Source organism: Staurois parvus, unplaced genomic scaffold, assembly GCF_062004578.1.
Source record: "Staurois parvus isolate SC_StPar_1 unplaced genomic scaffold, SC_StPar_1.0 ptg002113l, whole genome shotgun sequence".
In the NCBI taxonomy this organism is placed as follows: Eukaryota; Metazoa; Chordata; class Amphibia; order Anura; family Ranidae; genus Staurois; species Staurois parvus.
In genome coordinates this window covers 5,023,717-5,046,743 of record NW_028319909.1, presented here as the reverse complement: position 1 = coordinate 5,046,743, position 23,027 = coordinate 5,023,717, and the positions used below count along the sequence as shown (strand labels likewise).

At 44.0% G+C, this 23,027-nt stretch overlaps 1 protein-coding gene across 1 annotated transcript in view; it reads right to left on the bottom strand.

The window, feature by feature from the left end:
- LOC149432771 (phospholipase A2 inhibitor gamma subunit B-like) overlaps positions 1-22,474 on the bottom strand; it is a 35,248-nt gene extending 12,774 nt beyond the window's left edge. The window contains exons 1-2 of the mRNA XM_089665000.1: positions 22,374-22,474; positions 4,271-4,384 (exon numbers count right to left, since the gene is read on the bottom strand). Coding sequence (XP_089521126.1) covers positions 4,271-4,384; positions 22,374-22,425 — 166 coding nt within the window. The 5' untranslated portion in view covers positions 22,426-22,474. The remainder of the gene's footprint in view (positions 1-4,270; positions 4,385-22,373) is intronic.
- Between the last annotated feature and the right edge of the window lie 553 nt (positions 22,475-23,027).

Sequence of the window (23,027 nt, the reverse complement as noted above, 5' to 3'; positions counted from 1 at the left end):
AGGCATAAATTACAGTATCTATACCATAGTTTGTAGACGCTATAACTTTCAGACAAAGCAATCAATATGCACTTATTGGGATTTTTTTACCAAAAACATGTAGCAGAATACATTTTGGCTTAAATTTATGACTAACTTTGAGTTTACGATATATTTTTTATAGCTGAAAGTAGAAAATATTGTTTTTTTTCAAAATTTTCGTGGTTTTTTTGTTTATAGCGCAAAAAATAAAACGCGCACAGGTGATCAAATACCACCAAAAGAAAGCTCTATTTGTGTGAAAAAAAGGACGTAAATTTTGTTTGGGTACAGCATTGCATGACCGCGCAATTATCATTTGAATTAGTGCAGCACCAAACAGCAAAAAAAGGCCTGGTCATTAAGGGGGGTAAATCCTCTGGGGCTCAAGTGGTTAAACACATCTAGTAAAAAAATTTAAAAAATCTGATTTTGTCATATATTTAGGCCAAAATGTATTCTGCAACATGTCTTTGCTAAAACAAATCCCACCACGTGTAAATTAATCGGTTTACGTGGAAGTTATAGCGTTTACAAATGGCGGTATATATACTGGGATTTTTTAAAAATGTTTTACTATTAATGGCGGCAATCAGTGATTTATAGCGGGAGTACGGTGGACATTCTGACACTGGGGGGGGGAACTGACATGGTGTCACTGACATCCCCAGTGACACCAATACAGTGATCAGTGCTAAAAAAAAGTACTGACACTGTACTAATGGCACAAAGCAGAAAGGAGTTAACATGAGGGACGATCAAAGGGTTAACTGTGTGCTGGGTGTGTTTTACTAGCGGGCGGTGTCTGTGTGCTTCACTGTAAGCACACTGCTTTGGATGGCTGTACTGTGTAGTGTGCCCGAGCTGACAGGGAGGAGAACTGTTTTGTTTCCAAACAGTTCTCCTCCCCATCGGAGATCCTTGGTAACCGCCGGGCGCCGGCCAGTCCGGTGATTGACAGCCGTAGCCGTGAATGGCAGTGCGGGCAGGGCGCGTGCCACCTACCTAGAAATGAAACATCACATATATATACACGTGACTTTGCGCACCTATGCCGCCCTGTAGCAGTATTTCTACTATAGGTCGGTCGGGAAGGTTCGCCCTTTATTTTTTATTTTTTTTTACTAGTTTTTTTTTACTAGTTTTTTTTTTACTAGTAATGGAGGCGATCAGCGACTTATAGCGGGACTACGGTGGACATTCTGACACTGGGGGGGAACTGACATTGTGTCACTGACATCCCCAGTGACACCAATACAGTGATCAGTGCTAATAAAATGCACTGACACTGTACTAATGGCACTGGGCAGGAAGGGGTTAACATGAGGGATCAAAGGGTTAACTGTGTGCTGGGTGTGTTTTACTAGCGGGCGGTGTCTGTGTGCTTCACTGCAAGCACACTGCTTTGGATGGCTGTGCTGTGCAGTGTGCCCGAGCTGACAGGGAGGAGAACTGTTTTGTTTGCAAACAGTTCTCCACATCGGAGATCCTCGGTAATCGCCGGGCGCCAGCCAGTCCGGTGATTGACAGCCGCAGCCGTGAATGGCAGTGCGGGCAGGGCACGCGCCCTCTACCTAGAAATGAAACATCACATATATACACGTGACTTTGCGCACCCATGCCGCCCTGTAGCAGTATTTCTACTATAGGTCGGTCGGGAAGGTCCGCCCTTTATTTTTTTTTTACTAGTAATGGAGGCGATCAGCGACTTATAGCGGGACTACAGTGGACATTCTGACACTGGGGGGGAACTGACATTGTGTCACTGACATTCCCAGTGACACCAATACAGTGATCAGTGCTAATAAAATGCACTGACACTGTACTAATGGCACTGGGCAGGAAGGGGTTAACATGAGGGACGATCAAAGGGTTAACTGTGTGCTAGGAGTGTTTTACTAGGGGGCGGTGTCTGTGTGCTTCACTATAAGCACACTGCTTTGGATGGCTGTACTGTGTAGTGTGCCCGAGCTGACAGGGTGGAGAACTGTTTTGTTTCCAAACAGTTCTCCTCCCTATCGGAGATCCTCGGTAATCACCAGGCGCCGGTCAGTAATCACCGGTCGGGGTCCAGTGATTGACAGCCGCTGCCATGAATGGCAGTGCGGGCAGGGCACGCGCCCTCTACCTAGAAATGAAAAATCACGTATATATACATGTGATTTTGCGCACCCATGCCGCCCTGTAGCAGTATTTCTACTATAGGTCGGTCGGGAAGCGGTTAAGGAAGCCTGCCGCGGAGTCCTTGACAACGGATGACTCTTCAGCTGCCAGCGGGTGTCCCTCTCTCAGGCGAATGTGAACAAAACATGCCAGCAATTACAAATGATGACAAAAACAGTGTGGGCCCCCCCCCATCCATACCGGGCCCTTTGGATCAGGAGCGGACTGACCATTGGGAAACTCGGGCACAGCCCGAGGGCCCGGGGTCAGTAGGGGGCCCCATGAGATGCCCCTGGTACTTTTTTCATAAGCTTTTTTTAGTTTGGGCAACGACACGGTGGCCCCATGATCCCCTACTGCTCGGGGGCCCCATGAGTTGTCAGTCCGCCCCTGCTTTGGATGATTATTCATCCAATCTTCTGATCGTGTATACGGGGCTTAAAGGCAGCAGGGGAGAATGAGGAACGTCATTATCATCAGCAGATGGGGCGGGCTAGGAAATATACGAGGGACTTTGTCCTGAATGGATCATTTATAATATGATAAGATAAGGTGAGAAGGCTTTTATTGGAATTGTCAAATAAAATTGCAATGCCACTTCCCACATTACAAATAGTAATGCTTGCATACTCCTTAAAAGAAAAAAAGACAAATGTAATAATATATATGTGAATAAAAAATATATATACCAATCATATCATTATAAAAAAGATTATACCGTACCCCATTGTGGAACGAAATCTCTTACCACTGGTTAAATAACTTGTTTTAATTGTTGTACTTGTTATGTTGAAGGTCTTTGGGAAAAAGATGTCCCTAAATCTATTTGTCCTCACCTTAGTGTTCCTAATGTAGTACCCTCCTAGGAAAGCTAGGGGGGGCTGGTTAATTATTTTTTAGTCAATAGTCAGAGGGTCAGATTTGAGTCAGGGCGGAGAGGCTCTGCAGATCAGCTCTCTGAAGCCTCAACCTGATCTAGAGACTTGGAGAAGTCTCTAGAAATCAGTAGGTGGAGATGAGGAGTGGCTGGTCTGTATGCCTGAATATGAATAGATTTTAACCTATCGCAATCCCTCGTACAAGAGCACTCAGACATGGGAGAAGGAAGGTCAGTGCTTAGGGCCAGTCAGGTGTCCTAAATGCAAATGGGCTGACTAGGAGCATGTTGACAGGTTAAAAGAGCAGAGTGAGCGAAATTGTGACCTCATCAGTCTGCTGCTGTTTGTTTAATGTCCAATCACAGGCTGGGGGTAGGGGAGTGCCTGGAACAGGGGCGGACTGACCATTTGGAAACTTGGGCACTGCCCGAGGGCCTGGGGTCAGTAGGGGGCCCCATGAGATGCCCCTGGTACCTTTTTCATAGGCTTTTTTGATTTTGGGCAAGGACTCAGGGGCCCCATGATCCCCTATTGGCCAGGGGCCCCATGAGTTGTCAGTCCACCCCTGGCCTGGACTGTAATGCTTAACTGCGGAAGAGAAAAGTCAGGTCACTAAGCTTTGCTGAGTGCAGTGTTGTACTTAGGTTTTGCCCTAGGCAACACAAAAATCGCCTGCCCCCCCCATGGACATCGACCAACACCCCCCCTTCCCTCTCCTGTGCAGAGAGCCTGACATTGACCAACAACAACCCTGACCCCACCTGGGAGAGCCTTCCACTACCCCCACCCCCCCTGGCCATAGAGAGAAAGACACTCATCTTCTCAGCTCCTCTGGAACGAGAGTCAGGCTCTACATACACCATCAAGCAGCCTGCAGCCTCTCTCGGGTCCCACCTAGTTCCTATGGTGCACATGTCCCTTCTTTCATCCCTTCTTCTGGGGGGGGGGATTGCTTCCTCCTGGAAAATGCCGCCCTAGGCAAGTGCCTTGTAGGCATTGTGGTAAATACGCCGCTGGCTGTTTGGCTGGGCTGTGCAAATATGGAGACTTGATGGACAGTCAAATTGTTGTTAATTGTATTTAGACGTTTGCCTGAATTGCAGCATTCATGTTTTCATTATGTGTTATGATTGTACAGCAGAAAATCAGACACCTCCGGGGGCCACAAACACATGCTAATGATAATTTAATTTTGATATTGAAGAACTTACTCATTCTGGTTTGTGTATAAGTGGCTAAACACACAGAGCCATCAGGACAAGGCGAACTGGAGCCATAGCATACCGTTGTTAGAGATGTGCAGTTCTTACAAGAGAGTGAGTCGCCTACGAGAGAAAGATCACAACATAGATTGAGGGTATCAGCGGTAGCAGCCCTGCCTACAGAACACATTTACCAAAGTGGCTTCATGAGAGCGATCTGTATTCCTCCCAGGCATTTCCTCCTATACCAACATTTTAGCTCTTGATAGCCAAGCCAATGGAAAGGTTTCTTCACAGTGAGAGCTTTGAAAATGTGGAATAGACTCCCTCAAGAGTTGGTTCTGACCAGCTCAGTGGATTGCTTCAAAAAAGTCCTGGATTCTTTCTTGGATACACAAAATATAACTGGATATAACATTTATAAGGAAAGTTGATCCAGGGAATATCCGATTGCCTCTCGGGGGATCAGGAAGGAATTTTTTCCCCTGCAGGAGCAAATTGGATCATGCTTTGCTGGTTTGTTTTGCCTTCCTCTGGATCAACTGTGGGTATAGGCAGGGGCGGACTGACCATTGGAAACTCGGGCACTGCCTGAGGGCCCGGGGTCAGTAGGGGGCCCCATGAGATGCCCCTGGTACCTTTGATAGGCTTTTATAGGTGTGGTTTGAATGTGGGCGAGGACACAGGGGCCCCATGATCTCCTATTGCCCGGGGGCCCCATGAGTTTTCAGTCCACCCCGGGGAAGGAGACATGGTTTTCACTAAGCTGGTGAACTTTATGACTCGGTCGGCTGATTTTCGAAATCATTGATGGCGCCATCGGATTACCGAGCGAACCACGTTTTCGATTTTCGGCCAAAAAATCGGACCTAAGAATAATCGGCCGGTTGTCGCTCTGTTAGTGGGTCAATGGCACAGGCCGATTTTCACTCTGTTAGTGGGTCAATGGCACCGGCCGATTTTCGCTCTGTTAGTGAGCCCCCAGTGAGTGACCCCATGAGATGCCCCTGGTACCTTTTTCATAGGCTTTTTTGAGTTTGGGCAAGGACACAGGGGCCCCATGATCCCCTATTGCCCAGGGGCCTCATGAGATGTCAGTTCGCCCCTGGGTATAGGATTATAACTTTTTATTTTTTTAACCTCTCTAGCAGTCTGATTATGTCATTATTTCTGTGCTCAAAGCGGTACATTTTTTTGCATGGAAATATGTCTTTTTTTATTGTAGGCCTGTAATTCTTGGGAATAACTCACTGAAATCTGTCCGAACAAGAGTCTAGTAAACATCTCGGGGATGATAAAATTTGAAACACGAAATCATAAATTATAATATAATAAATAATCATAAAAAATAATAATAATAATAAATGTAATTCAATAATATAATCAAACCAAAACCACTGAAATGTAAAATAGAGCGCCAAGTTCGCACATCACTTAGTCACAGAATCGTTTTCAGTGTCTGATGAGGAATTTCCCCCACGAATCATTATCACTCAATTCTGCAAGTGGTTCTGATTTACTATCGTTGTTCTCTAGCCGGTCTAAAACCGCTTTTGACCTAAAGGGACGCTTTTTGGACGCCATGGACGTTTCTCAGTTTCCAGGCAGAAAGAACAGTAAAAATGCAGGCAGGGCGCCGGACAAAGCACTCGGGACAAAATGTATGTGAAATGGTTTGAAACAGGAATGTTATACTATGTGATTTTAGTGTATTGAGTGAATGTCACTTTTTAACATTCTTAAATTTCCCGCCGGTTCCATCCCCCATACGTCCCATACATCCTGACGCTCACAGGGACCGGAACCCGGAAGATGGATGCCGGCATCGGCCGGAGGAGATGGCCGAGGAAGCTGCAGGGGGGACATCGCGGGAGCGCAGGACAAGGTAAGTGATTGAGGGATCCGGGAGTAACACTGCAGGGTAGTCCCCAGTGTAGCCCGGGGTTACCGCTTTTGAGCTACACTCGGGAACAGGGGCGGACTGACAACTCATGGGACCCCCGGGCAATAGGGGATCATGGGGCCCTTGTGTCCTTGCTCAAACTCAAAAAAGCCTATGAAAAAGGTACCAGGGGCATCTCATGGGGTCCCCTACTGACCCCGGGCCCTCGGCAGTGCCAAAGTTTCCAAATGGTCAGTCCGCCCCTGCTCGGGAACACCTCCAGGGGGTTAATGGTTGAACTGGATGGACTTTTGTCTTTTTTCAGCCAGACTAACTATGTAACTATGAATTAAACAATTTTCTCTACTCTCTTGGTGATTTTGGCAATGGGATCTTTAAATATGAAAACCCCATCCCTACCCAATAGTCAAAGCTAATGCAGATGGGTTTTGCTAGTGATGAGCAGAAAGGTTATGGTTCTTGAGTCCCTTTGGATTGAAACAAGATGAGGGCATGGGCAAATCGATTTGTCCCATTGTGACCTGGTAAAGTGATCCAGGCTGTCTTTTATAGAGTTCAAGCTACCCAACCTCAAAGGTATATAATTTAGTAGGACATAATAAGTTATGCAAAGATAAAAAAGATATAATAAAAAAAAAAACAGTTATGCAAAAGAACGACAAGTGGGGCTCTATTATATATGTTCTAAGTTAGGAGTGGAGTAAAACTCAGCTATTGTCGATGAAACAGTTAATGTCCATCTCAAGGTTCAATCCCCTAGGGTGCATAGATCCCATTTGGAATATCCATTTTGTTTCCATTTGGGATACCGCCCTCCTCTTGTTAGTTCCTCTCCAATGGGCCTGTACTATATCAATACCCATAAAGGTTAGGGAAGATGGATCTCTGTTATGATGTAACCTATAGTGATGGAGAATGAGTGTTCCTGTCAGGGATCGCCACGGCGCTGGTCCCGGCGCATGCGCACTATGCCGTCTCATACGGTGATGCGGGCGCTAGGTCCCGGCCAGCAACGGCGACGGAGTTCGCACATGCGCACTGGCGTTCGCGGGTGCGCGCCTGGCACCAATGACAGTGCAGGGCGTGGCATTTAAATCCCCCCTATGCTGTCACTGGTTGCCGTATGGTCTTCCTGTGATTCCTGTTCCTTGAAACCTGTGTTGTGAGTACTACTGACCCGGATTGCCTGACCTTGTTGATTTCTCCTGTCCTGACCCTTGGCTTGCCTGACCTTGCTCCTGAATACCCCTGTATAGATCTGACCTCCTGTTACTGACCTGGCGTGTGACCCAACCATTCTTTGCCTGCTGCTTTATACCACAACGACCCCCCGGCTACCGACTCGGCTTGTCTGACTTTGCATTAGCTCATCCATCCGTCCATCCCACCGGGACCTCCCAGTCTCCTCACATCAGGATCTCATCCTGCGAGAGCCTCTGGAGGACTCCTCGACCACTGGTGGGTGTACCCCGTAGTTGCAACCTGGTCTCGGTGCGCTCGAAGTCCATCCCCACCATCAGGGGCCCTGGTGAACAAGTGCTCAAGGACTTAGACTCTGCGCTCCGGGGGAACCTGACCAGTGGATTGCTAGAGGTGGCGCCAGGTGGTCCCTTACAGTTCCTTATAGCCCCTCTTTACATTATATACATGCTCCCGCAAACAGCCCCTTAATCTCCTAGTGGTTCGACCAATGTACTGTTTCTTACAGGGACATTGTAAGAGGTAGACAACGTATCTGCTATTGCTATAAAACTATCAATATTATAGGTCTTCCCAGTGACAGTTGATGTAAAATTCTCAGTTTTCTTTTTCCTATATTGATTACACGTGCATATAACACACTTGTTACATGGGGAAAAACCCACCGAATTATTAAAAAAGGATACGTTGCTAGGCGGGTTGATAATGTTAGGGGCTATTCGATTTCTCAAAGGTGCTGCTCTCCTAAATGTGATTTCTGGTTTATGCGGTAGGACAGGGTCTGCTTTCAAAATCTTCCAGTTATTTGGTAATGATTCTAGTAATGGTTTTATATTGTAAGCAGAATGTAGTAACAAACGGCCAGACTTTCAATTCTTTTTTTCTGGTATTATTAGTCAACAGTACTTCTCTATCCAGGTCAGCTACCGATTGCATAGTATGTGTAAGAACTGTCTCATCATAGTCTTTCTCAACAAATCTGTTTTTCAAAACAGAAACCTGTGAGAAATAGGTATCCAAAGAAGTGCAATTTCTCCTAATCCTTAGAAATTGGCCTCTGGGTATATTAGAAAGCCATAATGGGTGATGACAGCTGCTGATCGGAATATAGCTGTTGCGATCCGTTTCTTTAACCTCCCTAGTGGCATGATTATTTCAGATTTTTGGTGCTGAAAGCGGTACCATTATTTTGCATGGAAATATGTCGTTTTTTTTAATTGTAGGCTGTAATTTTTAGGAATAACTCACTGAAATCTGTCCGAACAAGAGTCTAGTAAACATCCCGGGTAAGATAAAATTTGAAACACGAAATCATAAATTATAATTTAATAAATAATCATAAAAAATATTAATATAATAATAATACATTTAATTCAATAATATAATCAAACCGAAAACACTGAAATTTGAAATAGAGCGCCAAGTTTGTACATCGCTGAGCTCAGTCGCAGAATTGTTTTCAGTGTCTGATGAGGAATTTCCCCCACGAATCATTATCACTCAATTCTGCAAGTGGTTCTGATTTACTATCGCTGTTCTCTAGCTGATCTAAACCCACTTTTGACCTAAAGGGACACTTTTTGGACGCCATGGACGTTTCTCAGTTTCCAGGCAGAAAGAACAGACAAAATACAGGGAGGACGCCGGACAAAGCACTCGGGACAAAATGTATGTGAAATGGGTTGAAACAGCAATGTTTTACTATGAAAAATGTGTTTTTAAAAAAATGAAATTTTTTAAAATTTTCAACTTTCCCGCCGCTGGCGGCGCCCGACATCACAGGGACTGAAACACAGAAGCCGGATGCCGGCATCGGCCGGAGGAGATGGCACGGGATGCTGCAGGGGACACATCGCGGGAGCGAAGGACAAGGTAAGCTCTGCAGGGACTCCCAGAGCAACGCCGCATGGTAAGCCCGAGTGTAGCTCGGGGGTTACCGCTTTTGGCACTGATATTTTACCCCGAGCTACATTCGGGAATACCGCTAGGGAGGTTAAAAAAGGAAGAGGTAACAATAGTTCCATCTTGATTATTTAATGTCAAATCTAAAAAGTTGACGCCAATTTTACTATACTCATATGTGAGTTTAATATTTAAGGTATTGTTATTTAGCGTACCAAAAAGGTTTATTAATGCCTGTTCCTCTCCTTTCCAAATAAGCAGAATGTCATCAATATACCGTCTATAAAAAAATAGCTCTGGCCAGTCTCTTGCATAAATTACATCTTCCTCCCACTTAGCCATGAACAAATTGGCCAGACTGGGAGCGAACTTCGCCCCCATAGCAACTCCCCTGGTCTGCAGGTAGAATTTACCATCGAACCAAAAGTAGTTTCTGGTCATTGCGAAATCTAAAAGGGTAAGAATAAAAGTTTTTTGTAAAATAGGCATATTGGCAGATTCCTCTAGATAAAATTCCACAGCTTGCATTCCTTGTATGTGATCAATACTTGTGTACAGTGATGCTGTAACTAGGGACGTATCAGGTTCAATAATCAGGTCTTTAATATCCTGTAGGACCTGTTTAGTATCTCTAAGATAAGAAGGAGTTTTTTGCACTAACGTTTGCAAGAAATAATCAATGTATTCCCCCGCTTTAGAGCAGAGGGACCCAATGCCACTAATAATGGGTCTCCATGGCGGGTTTAACGGTGTTAGGGATCGCGGCGCCTCTCCCAGCGCACGCGCACTTGCGACAGCTCACGCTGGGACACAGGCACTAGGTCCCGGCGGGCTGCGGCTGACAGGACGCCACGCATGCGCAGTAGGAGCCGCGGGCGCGCCGCGGGCGGCCAATGACAGCCCGGGGGCGCGTCCTGGCCGGCCAATGACAGTGCAGGGCGCACTATTTAAAGATGCCCTGCACTGTCACAGATTGCCACAAGGTCTATCTGTGATCCTGAAGTTCCTGTACCTGTTTTGTGACCCTGATTGCCCTGACTACACTGCCTTCTCCTGTGATTTGACCCGGATTGCCCTGACTATGCTGCCTTCTCCTGTGCTTTGACCCGGATTGCCCTGACTACTCTGCCTTCTCCTATCCTGACCCCCGGCTTGTTTGACCATTCTGCGGACTGACTTATCCTGCTGACCCTGCGTGTGACCTGACTACTCTTCGCCTGCTGATTCGGTACCTCGCTTACCCCACGGGACCACGGCTCGTGACCATCCTGCTAGGTCCCGCCGTCCTTTTCACATCTGGCTCTCCCGGTACCTGCATACATCCCCGGAGGCTCCCTCTGCCACTGGTGGGCCTGCTCGGAGGTCGTGACCTGGCCCTGGTCTGTTACAAGTCCATCCCCACCATCAGGGGCCCTGGTGAAAGCACAGACCGGGGCTTAGACTCCACGCTCTGGGTAGGTCTGTCCAGTGGGCAGCCTGAGGCACCACCTGGCGGATCATAACAAACGGGTTCTTATGTATTTTAGGAAGAATATACATCACAGGATCATCAGGATCTCCTGTGCACCTTAATTGTGGACTATTGTTTGATTTACCAGTCTGGCACTTTGCACCTGATTTGTCACTATTCAGTGACACGGCCATCACTTCATGTCGCACTTTATGCTTATTAATTTATTATTAACTGGTTTTATGCATTTTTGTATGATGTATGCATGCATTTATTATTCATGAAATTGACACGTTTCACATCACTAAGTCACTTTATTTAATGCATCTATATTATTCGATATAAGTACAGATATTTGCCATTTTTAGCGCTACACCCTGCTTTTACTATTTATTTGTAGGTTTTATATGGTACCTTTTTGGTGTTTAGCAGCTTTTATCTTGTTTTAAGCGCTCGCTTGCTTTTTCAGATTATCTACATGGCATTGCTGTTTGTAACACCCCTTCCCCAACTGTTCTGGGTTCCTTGAAGAAAGGCTTGGGATCTGAGAGCATCCTAGGAGCTCATGGGTCCAGTACATGTTCCCATGCTCGGTGCTCATCTTACTCATCAAAGTCAGGAGTTGGTGGTATAGGACATGGAGCCTCTGTCTTTTAGTTAAGTAAGATTGAACGCCAATGATATGTTATTGACTGAACCTTAATGCTGGGGGGGTTGCTTATTCTCACAGAACATCAGCCTTGGGAAATTCCTTGCACTGACCACTGGCAGGAAACATCTGTTACCTCCCACTAACCACAGGCACTGGGAAATTGCTTCCACTAACCACTGAGGCAGAAACAGAGATATCGCTACCTGTATCTTCCAAATTCAGAAAATAACAATGAGACAGAAGGCAAACTCTACAGGTCAGGACTTTTTCTACACCCTACAGACAATGGGCATCATTTGGAGAACAATGAGGTGGTGATTTTGGACAGAGAGGACAAATGTTTCACAAAAAAGCGTTAAAGAGTCCAAATAAAACTGGAACAACCATCCCTAAGCAGGTGGAGGCCTTCAAAACCATCTTTTAATCAACAGCCAGGATCTTTCCCCAGCCTAGACCGGCTGAGTGACATCAGATGACAGTGGGCTTCAGCCTACTGTCAGCTGAAAATGGGTCACAAGAGTGCAGAACGAACTGCACTCCTCTGATCCACCGGAGAAGTACAGCCAAAGAGCCTTGGCTGTACTTCTCCTTTAATTCTGTTTTAACATCATTACCAGGGGCGGACTGACCATTTGGAAACTCGGGCAGAAGGGGGCCCCATGAGATGCCCCTGGTACCTTTTTCATAGGCTTTTTGAGTTTGGGCAAGGACACAGGGGCCCAGGGGCGGACTGACCATTTGGAAACTCGGGCACTGACTGAGGGCCCGGGGTCAATAGGGGGCCCCATGAGATGCCCCTGGTACCTTTTTCATCGGCTTTTTCGAGTTTGGGCAAGGACACAATGGCCCCATGATCCTCTATTGCCCGGGGGCCCCATGAGTTGTCAGTCCGCCCCTGGAAAGAAACCCACTGGGTAAGGTGGAGGTCGGGAGTATTTCACTGGTGTGGAAACTTGGGCAGAAGGGGGCCCCATGAGATGCCCCTGGTACCTTTTTCATAGGCTTTTTTGAGTTTGGGCAAGGACACAGGGGCCCCATGATCCCCTATTGCCCGGGGGCCCCATGAGTTGTCAGTCCACCCCTGATCATTACCCCTGTGATTTTAAAACACACAGTACACTTTCAGCCAACCAACATCCATCCAGATGACGTCATAATGATTGGTCAATGGAAGGCTCTATGGTTTTGTTCCCACACAAGCTATTCCTCCTAAATGCTGTTGATAACTTTATTCAAGGCACCTGTGCCAGGATCTCATTCTGTTTGCTTGGCTTTTATACATAGAAACCTATTGATTTACTGGACACTTTATGGCAAGAAGTCAGTTTTTTATCAATTACCATCTAAATTGCCTTTGGAAGGAATTCGCACTTAGTAAAGTAAGGATTTGCTGTAAAAAGTGCAATAAAGCTATTTTTTTTAATCCACATTTTCTGTGTTTTTTTCATCACATAAAGACTTATCACTTGTTTTTATTGAAATTGTCATGTGCTAGATTACGTATCTATAAAAAAAAAAAAAAAAAAAAAAAAAAAAAGCTGAAGCTAAATAACAGGTATTACACCAGATTATGTCCCTGGCTGACAGGCACAAAACAGTAAAGATCCATCAGAAGGTCAATAACCTTGTACAGTTGTTATTTCCCAAGATGGGTCACGATTAGGAGTATATGGCTATTGCCCTTCATAACCTCCTAAAAAAATGTTGTGTTGGATGTCATTAAAAAAATGCCTTTTAGTTTAATCACATTATAAAACATAAATTACCAAAATTTAGATTAGAATAGAAAACTATTACTTAACAAACTATTATTATTTCAGGTACTTGTATAGCGTTGTCAATTTACGCAGCACTTTACACACACACACATATATATATACAGTATATATATATATTTTTTTTTGGACATTCACATCAGTCCCTAACCCTCAATTAATTAACTTCAATAATATATTGAAAGCTTTTCTAACTTAACATTCTGTGTTTTCCCAATTAAACATATTTAGTTGCTTTAGTTTGGGAAAACTTTATTTAAGGGAGTCATACAAATTTTGAAATGTTTTGCCTTCTTTTTTTCATAATCTTTTATTTTTTTCCAAACTTTCACAAAGAATAACAAACTCAAAATAAATTCACAAAAGTAGAAAAAAAAACATACATAACCTTTCCCACGTCCGGATATGTTATCAAATGTTAATCAAACATTAACCACATGGCATTTAGAAATAAAAAATATTAGTAACCCCCAAATTCAAAATATCAGGAAAAAGAAAGGAGCACCGCTCACTGACCCAGTGCATGAATATTTGGGTAAGTGTGCCGCTCCAGCCAGGCCCTCTGACATGTTTCGCCCCGCGCACTGGGGCCTGATCACAGAGGTTAACCACTTCCTGTCCGGACACTTTTACCCCTTCCTGTCCAGGGCAATTTTTAGCTTTCAGCACTATCACACTTTGAATGACAATTGCGCGGTCATGCAATACTGTACCCATACCATTTTTTTGAGACAGATAAAGCTTTATTTTGGTGGTATTTATTCACCGCTGGGATTTTTATTTTTTTTACTATGTAAATGAAAAAGTTCAAAAATTTTGAAAAAAAGTGTTTTTTTAAATAAAATTTTGCAAATAAATAATATTTCATCATAAATCTTAGCCAAAATTTATTCCGTTATTTTTTTAGTAAAAAAAAAAAAATCCAAATTAGTTTATAACCAAAAATTATAATTTTTAAACATTTTTTTTTACATTTTTATTTTATTTTTTTATATTATTTTTATTTATTTTTTTACATACGGTCACCCTAGCAGTACAGTGTCACCATGGTGACATTGTACTACTTGTGGGGGGTGATGAAGATTTTTTTTTTTTTTTTACACTGATTCCTTTTACACCCATATAGGATGTAAAAGCAATAATTTCTCTTTCTCTCTGTCTGCATTCTTGCAGTCATTGAGAATTACTGAGTGAGCTGTGATTGGTCACAGCTTGTCACATGGTACAAGGCTGTTGTGAATAGCCTTGTACCATGTGACCTCTGTGATCATTCACAGATTTCACACATAGTAAGCAATGATGTCACAAGTGACATCTTGCTTACTACTTTGCATGTGATCACTGATTCGCCAATCAGTGATCACATGATCGGGACCTCGTACAGAGGTCCCGTCCGACGATCGGTGTTTCACTGTGTCCGGAGGACACAGCGGGCACCGGATCGCGGTGGTGCGCGCTCCCAGGGAGCGCGCACAGCTAGAAAAGGCAGGTGCCGTTTATGAACGGCAACCCGACCCTGGACTGCCACCGCCCTGCCGTTTATAAACAGCAGGCGGACGGCAAGAGGTTAAGAAAACAGACCCAAGTATAGGTTTTCATCAGCCATGAATAGAGTCAATGCAGGCGTGTGTGATGAATAGTGATGAAGGCTGTGAAATGGCGGTGTACAAGTGGAGAAAGACAATGAAGAAAAAAAAACAGAATCAACTGCATTCCTGTTTTCATCACATTTATTTTATTTCAGGTATTTATATAGTGCTGTCAATTTACACAGAGCTTAACACATTTATATTGTACATTCACATCAGTCCCTAACCCTCAAGGGGTGTACAATCTAAGGTCCCTAACTTACATTCATACATACACATATTAGGGCAAATTTAGACAGGAGCCAATTCACCTCCCAGCCTGTCTTTGGAGTGTGGGAGGAAACTGGAGCACCTAGAGGAAACCCACACAATCACAGGGAGAACATGCAAACTCCATGCAGGAGGTGCCATGGGTGGGAATTGAACCCATGACCCATTTACTGCAAGGCAGACGTGCTAACCACTAAGCCACTGTGCTGCCCCACATGAACTTTTCTCATGATTCTGTGTTTTTTTTTTTTCTTTTTTTTTCTCCACTCCCACACCACCATTTCAAATTTCATCATCAATGTTCATCATATACACCTGTATTGACTCTATTCACGGCTGTTGATGCTCATATAAACCTATGCTTGGCTCTGTTTTCTCAACCTCTGTGATCAAGACCCATTGTGCGGGACGAAACTTGTCAGAGGGTCTGGTTGGAGCAGCAATGGCTGATGCCACATTCATCCACATATTTACGCACTGGGTTGGTTAGCGGTGCTCTTTTCTTTCTTCAGTGATGCTTCCATACCCCTGAATGGTGCCACCTGCTCCCTTCACTGCAACCGGCGGGGAGATCGTTGTCTCAGCTTAGAACGGAAGTGCCTGTATCACCCAAATACATGTAGCTGCATGAACAGACAGGCCCCAGTGGAAGAAGGCCATAAAAAAAGTGCAGAGAAAACAAAACCTTTCCTTTCCCCTGGCATACCAGGCCCAATGGCTCTGGTCTTAAACTACAAAGGTCGAGAGGTAAGGAAATATAGGAAACAAATCAACAAGAAAATCACCATAACAGCAAAGTGAACACAAAGAAGAGAGAGCTGAGGGTTCCTTTTCCGAGTAGCAGATAACCGCTACTGCTATATGAACATTAGGGTACAGCAACCTTTATAAATTCCTGCACCTATTGGGACAAAGCAACCATTCATTACTGTCCTCCTTTAGAAGAAATAAAGTGCATCCAAGGCTGCCCACTTTGGTAGAACTTCTCAGATATGTCCTGACAGGTGTGTACACTTGACAAATGTAGAAGAGATGTGCTAGTTAGGACCATAGCTAATAAACCATCCCCAACCTGACTCTCTCGATATACCCCCTCCCCCCAAGTCTCAGTATACCAATAAAGGAGACCAAACACCGTTGGGGTAAAAATGGCCTTCACGGCCTTTTATTAACAATTCAACTTCAATCACAAAAACATTCCTTAAAACAGAAACATACAGAAACATACGGGATAAGTTGTTGGTCTACGAAGGCACCAAACAATACCCATAACCCCCTGCAGAACCTTAACCATATTATTAATACTAGGCCTCCAGCCGCAACGCACTGGCTCGGTGACAAAAACACACCTTCCGCAGTGTAGAACCACAACCTTCCAGTTAAACCTCGGTTAACCGGAATGCGCCCGGGGAACACCATACCACAGATGGGTCCCAACCATACGCTTTTGCTTAAAATAATTTGCTGCCTCCAAAGACCAACAACTACCCCCAAAGTCAGAAAAAACAAGGAACTGCAAGACCCAAACAACCCCAAGGGAAGGTGGGAGGGAAGTTTCCTCTTCAGCTGCAACTCCTGCACTGGATCATCCGACCCCCCCCCCCCCCACTCCCAAAAATGCAGCAGACCCCACCCCGCACTACCCATCACCAATAAAGTAACCTACTGTACATGTTTTACGACCATCCCACCTTAACTTAACCATTTTCTTTCCTTTCCTTCACCTAGTCATGTCTGGCGTCTGCTATTCTTCTCTTTTTTTCTCTTTTTTGCTATGGGCACCACTTTCCTCCTCTTCCATAATAGTACTGACCTGTTTAATCCAGTCCCCAATTGAAGTTATTTATGTTTTTTTTCCAGTTTAAAGGAATTAGGTCTTTAGCGACATTTAAAAGGTGGGGAACAATTCCTTGCTTCTAAGTCCCTATTGAGATGGCCACAATGTGTAACAGCCAATGTGCCAGGTCATCAATGACTTGTACTGTAATGATGTCTGAAAGCAGTTGTCTAACTGCCATCCAAAATAATCTAAGCTTGGAACATTCCCACCATATGTAAATATGCAAACCTTCATGACCACAACCTCTCCAGCACTTATCTAAGACAAACTGATACCTCACAGCCAACAACTTTGGAATCCTATGCCAACCCATTAGTATTTTATTTTTAGTCTCCTGTAGTTTTGAACAGATAGAAGTAATGTCGGTCAGATGCAAGATGGCGTGTCATTGAGAACTAGTAAACAAACACTTCCTCTCTGTCTCCCATTCTCTGAGCAATGTAAGACCTGTATTATATCATAATTAGAGATGAGCGAATTATTCAAAAATTAGATTCGGCTGATTCGCCGAATTTGTGGAATAAATTCGATTCGATGCGAATTTATTCGCTGCAAATTTAACTTATAAAAAGGGTTTCTAGGCTTCAGAGAGACTTAATATTAGTGCAGAACACTGTACCTTTAATTTAAATGCCCTTGGAGTCTGCTGGGGAAGAGAAATAATACTGTCAGTCAGTATGACATGCAGATGAGTGCCGTCGATCTTAGAATCACCGCACACTTCACTCATTTGGGCAGTCACGGGGCCAAAACCAGAGTGTGGAGCCACAGTGTGGCGGTGGAGGCAGCAGCAATGGGAGGCCATACAGCACCCTATGACAAAATGGAACCCACCAGCAGTGTGAGGAGACCTGAAAGTGGCACATGGCAGAGTGTGGCGATGGAGACAGCAGCAATGGGAGGCCGTACAGGGACCCATGACACACTCTGGACCTGGCAGCAGCATGAGGAGGCGGTACGGGGGCCCATGGCAAGAAGAAGAAGAAGAGGATGAGGATGAGGATGAAGAAGAAGAAGAAGAAGTAGGATGAGGATGAAGAAGAAGAAGAAGAAGAAGTAGGATGAGGATGAAGAAGAAGAAGAAGTAGGATGAGGATGAAGAAGAAGAAGAAGAAGTAGGATGAGGATGAAGAAGAAGAAGAAGAAGAAGAAGAAGTAGGATGAGGATGAAGAAGAAGAAGAAGAAGAAGTAGGATGAGGATGAAGAAGAATAAGAAGAAGAGGAAGAAGTAGGATGAGGATGAAGAAGAAGAAGAAGAAGTAGGATGAGGATGAAGAAGAAGAAGAAGAAGGAGAAGAAGTAGGATGAGGATGAAGAAGAAGAAGAAGAAGGATGAGGATGAAGAAGAAGAAGAAGTAGGATGAGGATGAAGAAGAAGAAGTAGGATGAGGATGAAGAAGAATTCCATTCCAGCAAAAAGTGTATCTGCAGAGAGCTCCGCTATTTCTGACAGTTCTCTGACAGTTCCTTCACATTTACAGCGGTTGAAACATTGTATCTATTTGTTTCCGAATAAAAACATCTGTATCCTAAATGGAAACAAATAGATACAATGTTTCAACCACTGTAAATGTGAAGGAACTGTCAGAGAACTGTCAGAAATAGCGGAGCTCTCTGCAGGGACACTTTTTGCCGGCTGTAGAAGGGATGAAAATCGGTGGATCGGGGAAAATTCGATTCGTGCATCCGAAGTTTGCTAATATTCGGATTCGACGCGAATCGAATTTTTCCTAATATTCGAAACAAATTCCACTTCGCCAGGTTCGATTCGCTCATCTCTAATCATAATGATTCAATAATTTACAGAGGCTGGCAACATTGCCTTCTTTATCATTTTTCGCAGCACTTTATATAGTTTTAAGTTATTAACCTACTAAAAAGGATACCATCGTGGCAAGGCAGAAGTGCGAACCATGAAGCCACGTAGCCTCAACTTTACTTAGCACTTCTACACATGAACTGCAATGTACTGTACATGCAGGAATTTTTTTTTGACAGAATCGTATTGCTACACTAACAAAAAAGCTATTTCTTTATAACCAGCAAATATACAATTCACAATAAAAATGAGAAGTAAAAGAAAAATTCAGGTTGAATACCTCCATTAAAAACAAGGGTACCCCAATATTTTATACCATACCTTACCACAAAGCTAACTTTATCAAATCTTCTCCCATTGGTGAATGGGAATGTGACTTCAGGGTAGTATACACCTCAGAAAATGAGCAAAAAGTGTTGAGCATCACATATGAGGCAACCAAAAGTGTTAACCTATAGGAATTAACCTAAAGTTGCTGTCAGGAATGGACTCAGCACTGGTGGTGGGACTCACCTGCCGTGTGGGCTGCAGTACCAGGGCTGACCAGCGGGTGCTCTCAGCAGCCAGAAGCTCACTTCTGCAGTCAGCCAACACCTGGGGCTGATTGCAGGAGGTGTATTTAAGGAATGACCAGGCCTGTGATCTGTGCCTTGGTGTAAATGTTTCCCATGAGCCCTTGTATCCTGTTCCTGTGTTGCTGTAGACTCCGTTGCCGACCTCTGCTTGTTACTGATCCTGCTCTTCTCCTGTTTAACCCCTGGCTTGCCTGACTACTCTTCCGTCTGATCCCTGGTACTGTATTTGCTCGCACCCTGCTGAACCTGGCTTGTGACCTGACCATTCTTAGCTTGCTGCCCGCATAATACCGACCGGCCTGTCTGACCACGCATACCATACCCGACCATCCATCCATCCATCCGGCTCGGATCAGACCAGTGTATCTGTCTGCCTCTTCCAAATTAGACTCCGTTCCTGCACTCCCCTGCCAGTACTCTCTACCACCGCAGGTTGCACTCGGGGGTCGCGACCTGGTTCCAGTCTGCACCAAGTCCATTCCCACCATCAGGGGCCCTGGTGAACAACAGGCTGGGACTTAGACCCCGCGCCCTAAGGGCGTTCGTGCGGTGGGCTGCTAGAGACTCTGCCAGGTGGCTTAACACTACCAAACGGCCTGCCTGACCATTCCACCTCTCCAGCCCTGACTACGCCTGTGTTCTTGAAGCCTGCTACTTCCCTGTGTCAGTCCACACATTTCTGGTCACACCCGGATCCCTAACAGTTGCTGTTACGGTCGTAACTAACTCCATAGAGTTTAAAAAATTTTGTGGCATGTATCCCATGCTGGAGAAACTGTGGAGCAGTAGGCACACTCCACCATGCATTGTGGTCATGTCTCTCCTTAACCACCTTTTGACCAGAAACTTGTATTACAATCACATGTGGTAGGGACAAAATCCCAATATGTCTAGGAATGGTCTTATGTCCTTTGGGGATAGAGTTGGTTCTACCTAAGCTGAGAAGTATAGTGACTCCTATCTTACTGGCAGTATGTCCGACTTTAGTAAAACACTGGAAAGACCCTAAGGCTCCCACAATCAGAGAGGTAATCCAAACTACCCAAAATTACGCCACTTATGAATTAATGTTTGCCTCCTCTATTGGTAACTATCAGGTAGCTACTACCATATGGCAGCCATGGTCAGATTTACTGAGAATGGCTTTGCTACTTTATCGGTATTGTCATTGGGACATACTATGCAATCCTTGACTGTGAACTTTTATTTGACTTGTTGTGTTCTCCTTTATGAAAGTTTGTTGTAACTTAGTATTCTTTTTGCAAAACTCTTAATAAAAATGTATTGAAATGAAAAATTCAGTTGTTAGCACTTACAGCACTGGGGTCCTCAGTTTGCATTCTGACCAGAACAACCTCTGTATGCTCTCTCTGTGCCTGCATTCATTTTTTTACGCCCTCCAAAGACATGCTGGTAGGTTAATTTGGTTCTGCTTACGTTGTCCCAAGCACGTATGTGAGATAGGGAACTTAGATTGTAAGCTCCTTTAAGGCAAGGACTGAAGTGAAAGTATGGAAGGGGCTGTGTAAAATATTCAGTACTACATCGATGTTTGTCATACATAAGGCAAGATTTGGTTAACACAAGATTCAAAATTTGCATGGCTCACTATTTTACATTTTGCTAAATGTTAATAAATTTAGACTCAAGACAGAAATGTAAGTTTTGGCAATGTCTGTTTTATGTTGTAATTTAATCAAAAGCTGAATTTCAAAATATTATCTTTTTTTTTTTTAAGTAAATCCAACACATTTTTTTTAGAGTGGAGGTTAACACATGACTACTCAAATAGGCCATGCATTCATTCATGAGTGAAGAGAAGTGGGGTGTTAACAGACGGAAGGGAATTGGGGGGTTAGAAGAGGTAATGAAAGCCAGGGGTTGACAGATGGAAGGGAAGTGAGATGTTTGGAAGAGGGAAGGGAAGGGGAAGGGTTGGAGGAGAAATGGGAAATGGAGCTTGGAAGAGGGAATGGAAGTAAGGGCTGGCAGTTGGAAGGAAATTGGAGGTTTGTAAGAGGAAAGGGAAGTGGGGGGTTTAAATGAGTGAAGAGAAGTGGGGTGTTAACAGATGGAAGGGAAGTGGGGGATTTGGAAGAGGCAAGAGAAATGGGTAGTTGGAAGACGGAAGGGAATTGGGGGATCAGAAGAGGGAATGAAAGCCAGGGGTTGGCAGATGGAAGGGAAGTGAGGTGTTTGGAAGAGGGAAGGGGAAGGGTTGGAGAAGAAATGGGAAATGGAGTTTGAAAGAGGGAAGGGAAGTAAGGGCTGGCAGTTGGAAGGAAATTGGAGGTTTGTAAGAGGAAAGGGAAGTGGGGGGTTTAAATGAGTGAAGAGAAGTGGGGTGTTAACAGACGGAAGGGAATTGGGGGGTTAGAAGAGGGAATGAAAGCCAGGGGTTGACAGATGGAAGGGAAGTGAAGTGTTTGGAAGAGGGAAGGGAAGGGGAAGGGTTGGAGGAGAAATGGGAAATGGAGCTTGGAAGAGGGAATGGAAGTAAGGGCTGGCAGTTGGAAGGAAATTGGAGGTTTGCAAGAGGAAAGGGAAGTGGGGGGTTTAGTCAAGGGTAGGGGGCTGGGGTTTGGCAGATGGGAAGGAAAGTGGAGTTTGGGAAGGAAATTGGGGTGTTTGGAAGAGAGAAGTGAAGGGGAAGGGTTGAAAGAGAAATGGGAAATGGAGTTTGGAAGATGGAAGGGAAATGAGGAGTTTGAAAGAGGGAAAGGGATGTTTATTGGAAGCATTACATGAAACTGGTAAGCAACAGTACACAAATAAAGATCATGAAAAAATGCACACTACACAAAGCACACACATATAAAGCACACTATTAAATACATATAAAAACCTCTAAATATAGGGGAAAAAAGAATATCTCATTTTCTAAATACATTTCACCAAAGTAGCTAAATGATCACGACTGAGATTCTTCCAATGTGACAAAATTCCCTCAAATAATAAATCGGTTTTGCTAAAATCTCTCTATACATCCCTATTCATCAGACTGCTTTACATTAAGAGTATTTTCTGTTATTTATTTTAAGAGAGCATTCATTCTTTACAATCATAAAAAGAAAATGGCACATTCTTTCAGGGACATACATACAGTCGATAGCTCCTTAAAGAGTAATACACTTACTAGGTACAACCAAAGCCAAGAAAACACCAAGAACCTGACAAAGTGATGCCATTAGGAGAGTCCTCTGTATCTGTAGGCTGAATCAAAGGAGGATCTGATCTAGTGTGGCTGGAGAATGCCTTTTTTATATCGTTATGCTCGTTGGGTGGAAAGGTTTATTACGGTAAATGAATAAATATATTGCGTCATGCAAGATAACAGACAAAGTTTATAATCCTCATTAAAGGCCTGTAATAGAGTACAGTTTTCAAAGTCAAGAGTTATTGACCCTTGTGAACGTCAGTTACTCATATTTCTGAGTTGTGAAAAAAAAAAAAAAAAATTTAATAGTCAAAGATTTTAGGCATAAGGGCCAACCCTTCCAGACTTTCAGATAAGCCTTTCTCAATATTTTTACTACTGAGGAACCTGTGAAAGAATGTACAGGTCCTGGGGAACCTCTGCTAAATATTAATTTATCAGTGATTAGTAAGCTGTAGAGTAGTAAAAGTTTGGTTTATTGGACGTTCTCTGAACACCTAAAAAAAAATCCCCAAACTATGTACATAGCACCCAAATCCCATTAAGGTCTATAGGAGGCAAATTTTGGGATTTTTTTCCTAGTTGCTTTTTTTAAGGCCTATTTTCAAGCTTTTGGTTAAAAAAGTAGTATGG